The 14,542-nt window shown below is 36.2% G+C and overlaps 1 protein-coding gene across 3 annotated transcripts in view; it reads right to left on the bottom strand.

Annotated features, from left to right (window-relative positions):
• The window catches only part of AGBL1 (AGBL carboxypeptidase 1), a 359,716-nt gene that overhangs the window by 318,542 nt on the left and 26,632 nt on the right, over nt 1-14,542 (bottom strand). For 2 of the 3 annotated variants that reach the window (XM_072402703.1, XM_072402702.1), the window contains exons 2-5: nt 12,164-12,227; nt 10,441-10,587; nt 9,301-9,432; nt 887-980 (exon numbers count right to left, since the gene is read on the bottom strand). In XM_072402703.1, coding sequence (XP_072258804.1) covers nt 887-980; nt 9,301-9,432; nt 10,441-10,587; nt 12,164-12,227 — 437 coding nt within the window. Of the gene's footprint in view, nt 1-886; nt 981-9,300; nt 9,433-10,440; nt 10,589-12,163; nt 12,228-14,542 lie in introns of those variants that run through there. The other variant, XM_072402704.1, reaches the window with a different exon arrangement.

Below are 14,542 nucleotides of genomic sequence, written 5' to 3'. Positions count from 1 at the left end.
GCACAGTCCAAGGCCAGTTTTGAGGGGAAGCCATTTAAACGAATTCCATGGTTTTGGGGTGTGGGGGAAACTGGAGTGCTTGAAATAAATCTACACAAACACAGAGAGAACATACAAACTACATGACTAGGAATTAAACATGGCACCAAAGTGCTGCAAAGGCAAGAGTGCGAGCCACTGAGTCCCTTTCTTTCACTCTCTCTCTCTCTCTCTCTCTATATATATATATATATATATATATATATATATGAGTTGTGATCCCGTTGGGGGGGCAACAGTTGGTTAATTTGCTTGCAGGAGAGGTTTATAATCGTGAACTACTAAAAGCAAGGGGAATTATCAGATGGATGGAAAGCAGGGCTAAATTATTGTTGGACAGGGATACCCCTCTCCTACGTGTAAAAGCCCAAACTTGATAAAACAGTCTTTTTTTTTTTTGTTTTGAAGTTAAGCTGAAGACAAGTTGATTTTATGTGCTATGTATGCTTATGAATGAATGGTAAGCCATCACAAAACTTGAACAATAAAAGCCTTTTTGTGTGATTATACAGCTGCACTGGTGATTCCTGACCCCATAGACCTTTCTATAAATACGATCCTCAGTGGATAAGCAGGACAATCTTTCTGGACAGGTGGATGTGGTGTAAAACTGCACAACTCAGGCTTTGCACTGTTATCAGTAATGTTGAGCATTTAAAAATAAAGTTAAACCAACATCCCTGCTCTCAGAAGAAGTTCAATTTGGGCTCTAATCCTTTCCAATTCTATCCAAAACTAGATATATTGGCTTGAACTATACTTTAGATCAGCATGATATACAAATATAAAATATATAAATATTAACATAAAAAAAGAGAATAAATTTCAAATGAATTGGGATACATACTTGATGGTTTGAGTATTTCTCCTGGTAAACGGGGAAACAATTTTAAAAGCCAACTCCATGGCACCGTTTACACCCAGCATCTCCCCAATGGGCACTGGAAAAAAAAAAAAGTTCAAATAAACAAAAGAAATGTAGGAGCATATTCACTTACTCAATATTTTTTCTGATCTGTGAAATCCTATATTGAAGTACCAAGATTATAATCTGAACACTAAAAGAAATATCAGTAAAAGTAAACACAGGTCCTGATAAATGTTCAATAATCTTCTAAGACTGACAAAAGCTGACCTTTGAATGTACAAAGATTAAAAAGTTTGTGGAAAGTGTTACTTTTAAGGCATCAACGTTATACAAAAACAAATTATTAAAGATATGTAAAAAACAATTTTAACCATAAAAAATACATTTGATATGAAGATTTGCAAAGTTAGTGACCATATGTTAACAAATGGAAAAATCCAAAACAACCTCTTAATCATTAAAGAAGTTCCCAAGAAAGATTCCAAGATCTTACAATTTTCACAAAGATGTTAACAATGCAATGTATAAGGGGGGAACTGAATAAGTTGTTTGAGAGATTTTCATTCATCGTGTTTCACAGAACTAGTCTGCTTCTTCAGTATTGTTCATTTGGAGATAATACCCATACAAAATGGGTTGGTCACCCTATTTAGCTCTGGATGGGGCACACAGGGGCCAGAGAAATCATATCACAGAATTCCTAGAATATTACAAAAATTCTTAGGAAGTATAAAATAGGCAAATAGGAAGAAAAAAATGAGTTTCACTGACACTCCTCAAAACTTCAATCTGATGATCAATGTTCCTGCAAAGCCTCCTGCTTGTGGAAGTTTTGCCGATTTCGACTGAAGACAGTTTGCATTGCAGGGCATCCACCTGGAGGCCGGGAAAGCATGCACTAATATATAACCTCAAGGACTGCCGATCACCACTGATTATAATAAGAAACCATCTCAGAGATTAATCTATACTAGTTCAAGAGCGGTCTGTTACAACATGCGCAATAGCAACCCACACCCACAAGAAAACATGTAGATCCATTCACATGTACCATTGCATGGTCACACACACACTTGTACACAGCACACACCATTGCCACTGCCTTCAAAAACTTTTTTTCAAAAAAGTTTTTTAAGAAATTAAATGTATTGGAAAGAAGGTATTCCATCCTTCCTTTGACACGTGTCATTGAATTTGGAACATATACAAATTAGATTTTTTTCAGAATTATGATTTTCTCACACTAATCTGATAAAGATGAGATGTATATGTGCAGTAAGCTTACATTGAACAAGCATTCATCACAGATGTCGCTCAAGTGTTTTTCTCTGAGTATTTGACTTTTAGATATCAGTTTTTTTCTGTTTGCTGCAGAGGTATCAGGGAACTGGATGTTCTTTGAGAATGTTCTTTTCTTAGATATGATTAGGTCAGAAAGCTAGAGTTGAAAGCCTAATAGCAGGATCATTTAAAGTGTAATTATGAAATTGGAAAATACAAAAAGCTAACCACTTGTAACATGTACAGTATGTAATTTTGGATGATCTCTGGACACAATAATATCATCCAAGGTTAATACCCTAGGCCAGGGGTCAGCAACCTTTTGAGTTGAAAGAGCCAAAAATTACAATTTACAAAATTTCAAAGTTTTTAAAGAGCCGCAAAATTTTTTCTTGCCAACAATAAATAGTACTCGCATAAATAAAGTTTTTTGATAAAAAAAACTAATCTATTTATTCATAAGAAAAAATATCTATTTATTCATATATAAGTAGTGTTTTTCACAACAAATTAGATAATATATATATGGCATTATTAGATAATTACCTAATTTTTAGGTAAAAAATTAAAACAAGTAAACATTTACTTACAACACTAACTTGTACTTCAATAACAAACAATTGAGCAGACAAATTCAATGGGAGCGATGGCTTTGCATGGTTTTAGAAAGTTTGGATAACATTAGATGACATTTCATTTTCCTCAGAATTCTGTAATGGTGAAACAGGTACAAACATTTAGATTTTCCATGTATTGTTGCTAAACTGCCCACTTTTGTATTTTGTTGTAGAAATATAGATACCTTTAGGCACCGATTCTATCTCTCAGCCTGGCTTTTTGTGAAGCTGCGGCTCTTTAATTCAGTCTGTCGGAAGCTATTCTATCTCTCAGCCTGGCTTTTCACCACACCCCTCCCCCGTGACACGGGTCCTCACTGTCTTCAGTTCGTCGGAAGCTCTCGAGTGTCACGGGGGAGGGGTCTGGTGAAAAGCCAGGCTGAGAGATAGAATAGCTTCCGACAGACTGAATTAAAGAGCCGCAGCTTCACATCTAAAGAGCCGCATGTGGCTCGCGAGCCGCAGGTTGCCGACCCCTGCCCTAGGCTGTGCTGGCAATTAAATAAAGACACTGGGCTAGATTTATTAAAGCTCTCCAAGGCTGGGGAAAATACACTTTCATCAGTGAAGCTGGGTGATCCAGCAAACCTGAAATGGATTTCTTCAAAGTAATTTGCTATTTGCTAGAATATGTTTTGAATTCTGCACCAGAAACATTTCAGGTTTGCTGGATCACCCAGCTTCACAGATCAAAGTGTATCCTCTCTAGTCTTGGAGAGCTTTAATAAATCAGGGCCACTGAGAGGGTGAGCAGAAATGCCTTGTGCTGGAGTATCATGGGTTGGAGAATGGACCAGTCACATGGCACTTCCAGGGGATGCAGAGATGATTGGTTTTCATAACCCAGAGGTAAAATCAAGCTCAAGTTATAGACAAGATTACTGGAAACAAACTACTTTTAATGAACTAGTAATTTTAAATATGTCTACATTTGTCCTACACAACACTGCATTTATTAGGTAGAGGGCTCCCAACTCCAGGCAATTTTTAAAGAGACTCAGCCAATGTTAAAAACTGAAAAGCAGTTATGGCTACAATATTCACTCAATTTATCACCCATATCACCTCCTAAAATCCACAATGTCATTTAACTAGGAAGATTGGGGTCTTTGAGTGTAGGAAACCATGGACTTGAGCATAGGAGACTATCGATGAATTACAGAACATGGCATCCACAGTCATTACTTGCTACATCACTTAGGATCATCCATCACCAGGAGATCTTAAGACTGGCTGGAAGACTTCAGAAAAATGTAGGTATTAAAAAAAATAATAAAAAAGTATTACAGGGGAGGGGGTCCTCCAAGTGGATCACTGGTGAGGTAGGGGTGCGCCCAGAGATGGGCTTTAATGGCATGTGCACTAATGTGTGCTCTCTTCTTAGGACCCCATTGATACCTTTCTACTGTTCTGCCCCAGTGCATGTCCCACATAACATATTGCATAGTCAATCTGACCCTATCCCATGAAAGCAATATAGCTCAATAAATGTGCAAAGTAGAAAAAATGGCCAATTTTTCGTTTTTTTGTTCATTCTAGTGTGTTGACAGCCAATTTATTTGAATAGGCTGACACAACGCAATACATTTCAACACGTTACATAATGTACGTTAATGCAATGCAGCAGGAAGGACAGGTGGGAATGAGTCCTGACACCCTTGCTGTTCAAACTCTTCCTTCTGTTGGATGCATCACCCAAAAGATTTTGTTTTTTAAGGTTTTAATGAGAATGGTGGCTGTGCTGAAGTACCTCATCTGAACTTAGTAATGACACTTTCATATCTCTGAATTTCTGTATGTGAGAAATAGCAAAGAGCCTTCAGTGAGCATTTGGGGATACCCTTTCTTGTATTACAAACAGGCAAGCAAAAGTGCTTCTCAGGTCATCAGATTACTGACAGAAGCAGGCGGTGTGGACTGGTGCACCACAGCTGTACGAGGATGTAAACACTTCATCAGCTAAGTTGTATTTCAAAGATTAAGTGAAACTCCAGTAATTTACATCTAATTATGGATAGAGAAGGGAAGGTTTGGAACTCTGCGAGGCATTAATTGTTTGGCTGAAAACACAGAAGGAGGTGAACGTAAAGCAACCCAAGATTGTAAAGGTGGCCCACCTGGCACCTAAAATATGAGCTTTTATTGGAGGCGATGGTGGCAATTAAAGGATTTAAGGTTTCCTCTCACTTTATCGTCACCAGGATAGAATGTGAAAGTTATTATAAGCTGTTACTCTAGGGGAAGATTTCCAATGGGGACACTGATTAGGATTGCAACTAAGAGAGGATTTACCTAACTTTGGATCTAATTCTTCTCTCTGTGGAGCAAACCTAGGAAGGAGCCTGTAGCCCTTTGAAGTCCCTTTTTATGTTTCTTAAGTAAACAAGAGGAATAGCACAAGATAATTCGATGAAGTCGTAGAAGATAGACTGGGAGAAACTGGGTGAACCAGCAAACCTGGAATGGATTTCTTCAAAGTCATTTGCTATTAGTTGGCAAATGTTTTCAATCCTAAAACAGATCCATTCCAAGTTTGATGGATCCCACCGGTCGTCCTGTTATGGGTTTTTGAATCATCATTGGAATAATAACAGCCACAAAAGCATTGCACAGCCTTCAAGTGAGTGCAACTCTATTCTGAGTTCAGGAGCCATGCAATACTGTTTTCACACCATCACAGGAAACTGCATTAGGTAGATAACTGGCAGGATTAACAGGTGTTTGTCTTTGCAGGGGATTATGATAAAAGTACAACTGCAAATGTGCTTTTAATTGAGTGCTATAGAACATATTTATACTGAGTTGCAGCAAAATTTATGATCACATCATTTAAAACTCTCCAGTAACATGCTGTAACTGTAAAACAGATGTAACAAAGTGTAAGGTTACAGAAACAAGCCATTACAACAATCATTGAAGCAGGAGCTACTGAGAGCTTGCAGGTCGGTTTATGGAAGGAACGTGCATGGAAAGGCACATAGGAAGGGAAAACAGCAAACCCCTACAGAAATCCTAGAGGCTTCATGAATGTCCTACTGAACATTACTGTAATTATACATGGAAAGTTTTCTATACTGGTAAACTATTTTGTTAGGGTCAGGCTTAGAAAAGTTACAGAACATTCTAGTCTAAAACTCCTACATTGACCTACATTGCAATAAAAACAATAAAACCCAAAATAACTATAACTGCAATTGCTTCCTTTTCCCTAGTTTTCCCTTTTGCAGAATGTACAAATTTGTTTTATTTTAATAGCATAAGTGGATCTACAGTCCCACAATGAAAATGTAGGTTCAGGCAGGTTTTTTATTGCAAAGGGGACAGGTGATGTCCCCTCTGTAATAAAACATACTTACCTGCCTGTTCACTATCTTTCCTCGGAAAGCCTTTGATGCCAGGACATGTGGGGTATCCCAAAATCCCCCAGAGTTGCAGGAACTTAATAAACACGTATATTTTTCTGGCCTGGTCAATCAAGGTGGCCAAAGATCTGAAACCCATATGGAGACCGGGTGAAGATGGCGGTACCCACGATGGAATGAGAACAGGTGAGTGTATTTAAAAAAAATTGCAATCAGGCAGGTAAGGGTATTTTACTGCAGGAGGGCATTGCCTGTCTTTTCTGCAATAAAGGACCTGCCTGGTCTCAATGATTATAATTCATTGTTAGGGTTTAGTTCCACTTTAATCTTGGAATAATATAATAAATGCACATAAATCCATTTTTCATATTTTTGTGTAACGTAGGAAAGGGTTAAAATATGTTGTTGCTGTCTGCACCCCACTAATGACATTTTTCTTTATTTGCTGTCCTAAAGACTGAGTAAGAAATAAGAAAGGTGTATAAACTGTATAGGGTATGTAAAATGTATAAGGTGTATAACATTTCTAGCAAGTTGTCCCCAGAATAGGTGTCTCTTCTGGAGGATTTTCCCTCATCTATCTTTAAGCAATCAGAAAGTTGGGTTACATTGACTGACAAAGGGGAAGTATTTTGAGTGATCATTTTTTTACTTGTTGAAAAAAAACAATATATATATTGTATTACTATTATTATTATTATTATTTTTATTATTAATATTATTATTATTAATAAACAGGATTTACATAGCGCCAACATATTACGCAGCGCTTTACTATCTTTTTCCTATATCAACATAAAAAAAATAAAATGAATAAAAACATACTCAGAAATTGTTTATATAGGATTCTTTAATAATTGCAGTACCTATTGGTAAATTCTTTATATCTAGAATTTCTGCCTATAATTTGTTCTTTTATTTATTGTACCTATACATAAATAATAATGGCTAAGACCTATATATTGCATTCTTCCATCTACAATGAATCCTCTTTCTATTTTCAACTTGGAGTGATTCCTTTGACACACTTAAACCTCAGAGTGCATTAGTGTACAGCAATCCATATCTCATCATCTTATTCAGCTTGCCAGGTGATGGCCAAATAAGTTAGCTGATATACTAATATTTGGAAATCTAGCATGAGCTTATTTTTAGGAAGGCAAATGGCAGAAAACAATTAATTAGGGTGGCTGGAAAACATTTAGACTCTTTTAAGTGAGACACACATGCTATAGGGCATCATCATAGGTTTGGTTAAGTGACACAAACAGCTGACAAACACCAATGGGATTGTCTACCTACACAAAGTGTTTGGCTGGTGGAATCAGTCACCACTCTTCTTTGTAGAGCTGGGCATAATGTTACTATATATTATATATATATATATATATATATATATATATATATATTAGTAATAACAACGTATAAATGTAAAATAGTATAATGTTGTTGAAATATTTTACCACCTGTCTTAAATGGAATGCATAAAGTATTTTATTTTTAATTATGGTCATAAATATATAAAATATTATTTTTTTTTATTAGATAAACATAAAATATTACATAATATTGTTTTGTATCTTGGTTTGAGCAACCCAGTGAAGAGTAAGTCTTAATTCTGCCCTCTCATGCATGTTGTTGCAGAACCCAATAAGTCAAGCTGAAATTAAAAAGTAATTAAAGCAAAGGAGAAACTAAATGAGTGAATCATCAAATCCTTGATCCAAGGTTTAGACTAAATTTCCTAGGTTTGCTTCACCATCTCTGGTGGTATGTGAATTCTGTGTTGTGGGTTATATTTGGGAAAACAAAGATTGTGTGTATATATTATATATTTAAAAAAATAGATAAAAACAAAAAAAAACAACAGTTTTAAAATTGATATGTACAAAACTCAGTAAAATATAACATGAAAAAATAAACTAAACCATTTTGGCTTTTCAAAACCTGAGATTTAAATTTCTTGATACCATGGAGTCTTGATTCGTGTTGAATCAGCCACCATCTACTTATGTGTATTCTTTTATGTGTATGTGTATCAGTGGTGAGATCCACACTTAACATCTCAAGTCTTCCACTAGAAAAGGTGATATCAATAAAGAGTCATTTCTTCCAGCAGATTTACAAAATTGAAAACGACAACACCCAGATAAACAGATAGAAACAGTATCAAAGGTTAGGGGATATATTATCATATGTGGTGCCAACCCCAATACATGTAAAAGTATGAAAAGAATAAACAGGAGAATGCTGTTTTTTATGGAAAACTCAATTATATTCGATCAAAGTGACATAAACAGATTACATATTTCTGTGTAACATAAATTAATCAAGTGACTTGGTCATTCCCATTCAAAATTCCATGGGAGATGAGACCTTGTAACTATACAGAGGATCCCTGGTATAAAAATTGCAAAACATACGTAGGTATAACATCTTGTAACCCAACGCATTTCACCTAAAGGCTTCCTGAGGTGACTTATGGAGAGGGTTAAATAGTTAGCTGGAAAAACTTCCTAAAGAGGATACCTAATAGGTGAGTATAGACATGTTTCTACACAGTTTTTAGGGTCAGAAGCAGGCAAGGTCAGCAACAGAGGAATTCACAAACCAGCCTGTCAGCTTAGCTTAACATTACAACAGGCCTGCTTCGGACCCTAAAAAATGTGTGAAAATGTGTCCATACCATATAAAGGTATCCCTTTTTGGAAATGTTTCCAGCTAACTACAATACGTAACGCTTTCCATAAGTCACCTGAGGAAGCCTGCAGGTGAAACGCGTAAGCTTACAAGATGTTACACCTATGTATTTTTTACGATTATGTGATCTGTTTGTTACTTTGCTTTTCGAATTTAATTGAGTTTACCTTAAAAAAACAGCTTTTTCCTTTTTATTCTTTTCATACTTTTAAAGAGATAGAAACACAGAAACATCTTATTACTGGAGTGCACAGAGAGATGAGACGTCAGTGCCAAAGATGTCTACCAGCATCTACCAATTGACAAATAATTTGCTTTTGGCTTGCTAAATCTTTCAAAAGTATGTCAAGTCTAATGATGGAAAAAAGATATCAGTATTCTAGTATTGAAGATGGCAATGTTGGATTCTCCAGCCACTTAAGTGAATACATACCACTGGAAGCATATATCTGCACAGCACAGAGACATGGAGTAAGGCAAGAAGACTTGGTCAGATTCCTTCTTATGAGACTAAGCGTGACATCAGTTGCTTCCAGTTTTTGGGCCTTTTCCCCAAAATATCCATCTAAAAAAATAAAAAAAATAAAAATGAGCATTTCCAGATATGTGAGCGTGCACCAAAATCTTATGGGCTAAGACAATGTGCTATACTTAAAATATATGCAGCTTGTAAATGCATTTAATGATGAAACAATAGCAAGCAGACTGAATTGAAGGTATGTTCCTACAGATCTATGACTATTGGGCATATTCTAACAGTAATCCCAGCATAGGAATTGTCCAGAAGAATTCCAAGGGAAACTGTCTACATTTTACAACAACCATCCAGTATCAATGGCTACCTTTTTCCTATGTATTCCAAAACTCCAATCCATTAAAAAAATATTGGGGCAAATTTGCCTGGAATAAATCAGTCATATCAAATTATGGCACACTTGCATGACTCCAGAAAGTGAATCCCACGGCAGAGAGGTAAAGAAAATGTCAGTAGAGCAATCAAGAGCTGTCCTCATACCCCTAAGAGCATCTTGTTTATTCCAACGCAACATGCATTCAGTTTTGTGGGAAAAATGACACCCAGCTTTATTCAAAGCAGTAAAATACTTCAAATAGGCTCTTAGAACTCTGAGCTGCACTTTCTTTACCTTACAAATTAGAAGGCTGCCAGGCTGCCAATTCACTACTGGTAAGGTGAAGCAGGTGAAGTTTACTGATGAAATGACATCAGTACAACATACTGCTATAATCTCAAAGGGAGCAATCACTCCACAGTTCTTGCAGCTACAGATGTCAATAAAGGAAATGTTTAAAGCTTGGCTGTTGGCTTTTTTACTTTATTGAAAGGGGCTTGCATACAGTTTCAGAGTTCCTTTTATTTATAGTTTTATATTATATATGTAAAATATTTAGCCAAGCTTCTAGCCTTTTCTATGATAATATTGTCTTGCTATATGCACTTATCGGTAGTTTTTTTCTGGTACCTTTTTTAAAAGCATGATTGCTAAAAACAGTTAAGGTTTACACTTTGTATCACACAGGTGACCAAGTATGAAGAATCCTAAAGATACAGTACCTCTTTGGCCTACCTTGACCATCAGTCGGAGAAGGGGTAAAATAATATTGTAGTCAATAGATTCTGATCTTGCCAGATTTACCAGGGTTTGAAGCAAGGCCTCACTTCCTCCCTTTGATATCATGTAGTGAATCCGGCGATGTGTTCCTATAGTGAGAGGAGAATAGAAAAGTCACTGTTTTGCTATTTAAACTTAGAATCTGAGCTCCACAACATACTTTAAAAATGATTCAAACAACATGGTCTAGCCAGCTAGATTGCCATCATTTGTAAAATTTGGTGTTGGATTCAGGAATACATACCTTTTGATATTTTCCAGAAGTCAGAACATTATAATTTTATTAATATTATTTTTGGCAATAAGTCAAGTTATGGCATTGGATTCACATAGTAAGGGCTAAGTCACACTAGCCAACTGTTTGAGCAGCTATTCCCAACCAGGGATTCATGGAAACTTAAGGTGCATACAGCGGTTGACATACAACTTTTTCTGGGTAATGACCCCTAAAGAAAAAAATTAGAAAATCCACAGTTCTTGTTTTTCACTAACTTCATTAAAATTCTGCTTATTCCAGATAATTGACTGTAAAGCCTTTTATTGACTTAAATAAACTATAGTTTGGCATTTAAAGAGAAACTAAACCATTTTGTAAAAAAGGTTCCTTATTGAAGAAGAGACAGGTGATGTTTAGTTTTTTTAAATACACTCATCTGTCTCCGTTCCCTCATGGGCAACGCTATCACCTTTCATCTTTTCGTTCTGGTTTTGATGTTTGCCTATCCTAAATGGCCGGGTCAGGATGATCTAACTCCTGGCAGCCGAAAGGAAAGCCTGGATGCACTAGGTACCCCAGCTTCCTATATTAAGCGTATGCTCAGCTTGTTGATTTTGACATTTAAAGCAGATGCAATGATCCAAAATATACTTAAAACATAACATTTATTATATTAATAATAAAAATAAAAACATTTAAAAAGCGCCTAAGTAAGTAATTTAATATAAATCTCAAATCTTCCTCGATGCGTTTCACAGACAAAAGCTGCTTCCTCAGGAGATTTTTGGAGATATGTTACAATGATACGTGATATCTCATTTTTACTACCTCCTCATGATTCCTTGGACCTGGTATAAGAACAGGAGAATGGGGGTAAATCCCACAGCACAGTTAGGTACTAAAAATGTTTGTAGAAACAATTATGATCCGCACCTTTATACGCAATCTAACAATGGATCCAAGCTCACTCGTATTTATTAAAGGCAACCGAATCTGGCAAGTGTGTTGATCAAAAATGTCCATAGACCTTCGCTGATGAGCGCTGCAAGGACCTTTAGTTATGTTTTAATGTAACCAAGTTAGCATTCTATGTGTAAAAATAAAAAACTGTACAAAAAAGCACAGAAGTATTACCATGTGAATCATTTTTATATTCAGTGTAATAATAAAACAGCCTTTAGTGAATCGGGCCCTAAAACATAGCTTTCCAGCAAAATGTGCTTGAGTAAATATAATTGAGATGTTCTGGATGGGTCAGCTACATTACCAGTACCCAATTCTTTCCATGGTCCTCAGAGTACAGCTTTCAGGTTAGGAAAAAAAAAGCCATGTATTGCTCTCATTATGCTTGGTGTAGTCATTCACAGAGAAAGCAATGTCTTTTTACAGCCCTATCATTTCCAAGAACATCTCCTGCAATAAAATACTAATGCAATATGGTCACTTACCAGCAGACAGCAATTCACTTAATACGCTGAGGATATTCAGGGTTACATCTTTCTCCACTGAGCTCTGTCACAAGAAGAAAATAGACACATTATATTTACGCTATGGGACATGTAGCTCTGTTACCTTGCCATTTTCTCTGAAAAAAAATGATTAAATGTTTTCTCGATGAATCCTTTTTATAACTTCTAGTAATCAATTTCACATTGCCTGTTCAAAAATCCATTTCTTTACACATCTCTCAGTGTTTACTACATGCAGGTGTTCCATTCAACTCACCGCTGGTTTAACTCTTGCGTCTCTCACAACGATTTGCAGCTTGCTTTACATGATTATTTTTCTAATTGTGGCAATGTGAAATAAAATATTTATGTCATTTTTACCTTGTATCAGTGCAATGTATATTCAGAAATATGGTGAATGGAGTGCTGTAACTTCACTTTATGAAACCAGTGAATTTGTTTGGCAAGGATAACTTGCGTAGTTTAAACACAAATAAGGAAAATAGTGATAAAGCTGGCACAGGGTGATAATTGGGCATCTTCTGTACTGAAAATGCATGTTTTTTGGTAATTATACTCTTCCTTAAAGGCAGTGGTGAATTCTAAATAACATATGCTATGACCTATTGTAAAATGAAGACAAATATAAGCTTGTCATGCTTAAATCACAAATTAATCCTTTTATTCAGACAAGTAATTTCTGATAGCCTTTCACACACCATGGTCCAACAACGGAGTGAACTCTCTTTGGTGAAATGAAGCCAGCTGGTTGATCAAATAAAGTAGAAGACTACTTTCTTTATCCAAACTCCAAGGAAACTTCTTCATACTTAAAATTGTTCTCTATCTATTTGCAAATATGGTATTATTACTTATTTACTTGCTTACGCAAAATGAAAGCAATTGTAAAGATGGCTGGACCAGAAAAAGACTAACTTCGGTTCCGCGGCTAGCACTCTGGCCTTTGCAGTGCTACACAAAGTCTCAAAGGGGCTTGCAATTTTAATGTCTCATATGACCATAGCCATCCCATATGACCATATTCATATGTTATTACCACAGTCTAAGGACAATTTCGAGTGGAAGCCAATACCCATAACTGCATTATTTTAGGATGTGGGAGGAAACCCACCAAACAAAGGGAGAACATATGTCATAATATGTCAACGCTATATAAATACAAGATATTAATAATAGATAACTAAAAAGCTCTGGTGACCCTACCAAAGGACCCATTCTTTACCCACAACCAAAAAGCATTTTGATATGAGCCATGTACTTTTTATTGAAGCATTGCCAGACCAAGTGTGGTCGGCAAACTTGTGTTCCATCTTTACACTACACAAAAAATACCTACATGATTATATATTGTTGCTATTACACCCCAGCATGCCTTCGCATTATATATTATTCCTCCCCCGGCATGTTTTGAAGATATAACACGAATGCAGGCTAACTGTTCCGAATTCTTTTGGACTTTTTGAAAAATTTTAAAAACCTCTTTGGCTACATTCTACATAATAATTCCTAGAAATGTATTTTCAAAACGTAGCTTCAATGGTGAATAGACTCATCTCTCAAGTCCCTAACTCGGCATAGTGCTTTATAATGCTAAAATGGAAACACATCTGCCCTCTCACAAGTACAGATGAGTTTCATGAAATAGGTATAAACAAGAGAGATCTTCACAGATTGGCTAGATTACATATACCAAAGAATCACATACTAAAGCAACTCTGTCCATTAGCATCTACTTACATAATCAACTAATAACAATCTATGATCAACCAAGGCCCATCCTAACTAAAATCTGTATTTCTCCCTCTCTCATGTCCCTCCCTAACATACCTTTTCCTTTGTTCCTCAATGTAACTACTACTATAGTAAAGGAAAATATATTCTATAGAACACAGATGACTACGGTAGGTTAATCATAGAGGTAAATAATGCATTCCTATGTTTTTACAACCCAACAAACCCCCTTTGTTTGCCCCTCAACTCTATATAAACTGGTGCACACAACTCAATGAACCAGGTGCTGGAACATCCAGAGATTTCTACTATACCATTTCATCTTCCAAAGTATCCTATCCCATCTTAACTACTCTTTCTCCAACCCCAGTCGCAGAGATGTAACATGAATATATCCAAAGCAAGAGGAATTCTGAACTAAAACTGATGTCTGCAGAACTGGATTTCCCATTAGAAAAATATCTCTCACTTTGGAGACAACAAAGATTTTGGATTTTCGCTCAATTTCATTCTAGGTGTCAATGGTCAGCTGTACAATTACAGTGGTGAATCAGCCCAATGGAGACAGAGAAGGAAGAGACACAGGGAGCACAGTCTTGGGGCGATATTTATGGACTATGTTAGGTC

The sequence above is a fragment of the Pyxicephalus adspersus genome, chromosome 2, assembly GCF_032062135.1.
Source record: "Pyxicephalus adspersus chromosome 2, UCB_Pads_2.0, whole genome shotgun sequence".
In the NCBI taxonomy this organism is placed as follows: Eukaryota; Metazoa; Chordata; class Amphibia; order Anura; family Pyxicephalidae; genus Pyxicephalus; species Pyxicephalus adspersus.
Note: the sequence above shows the minus strand (reverse complement) of the source record. Positions and strands in the feature narration are given on the sequence as shown.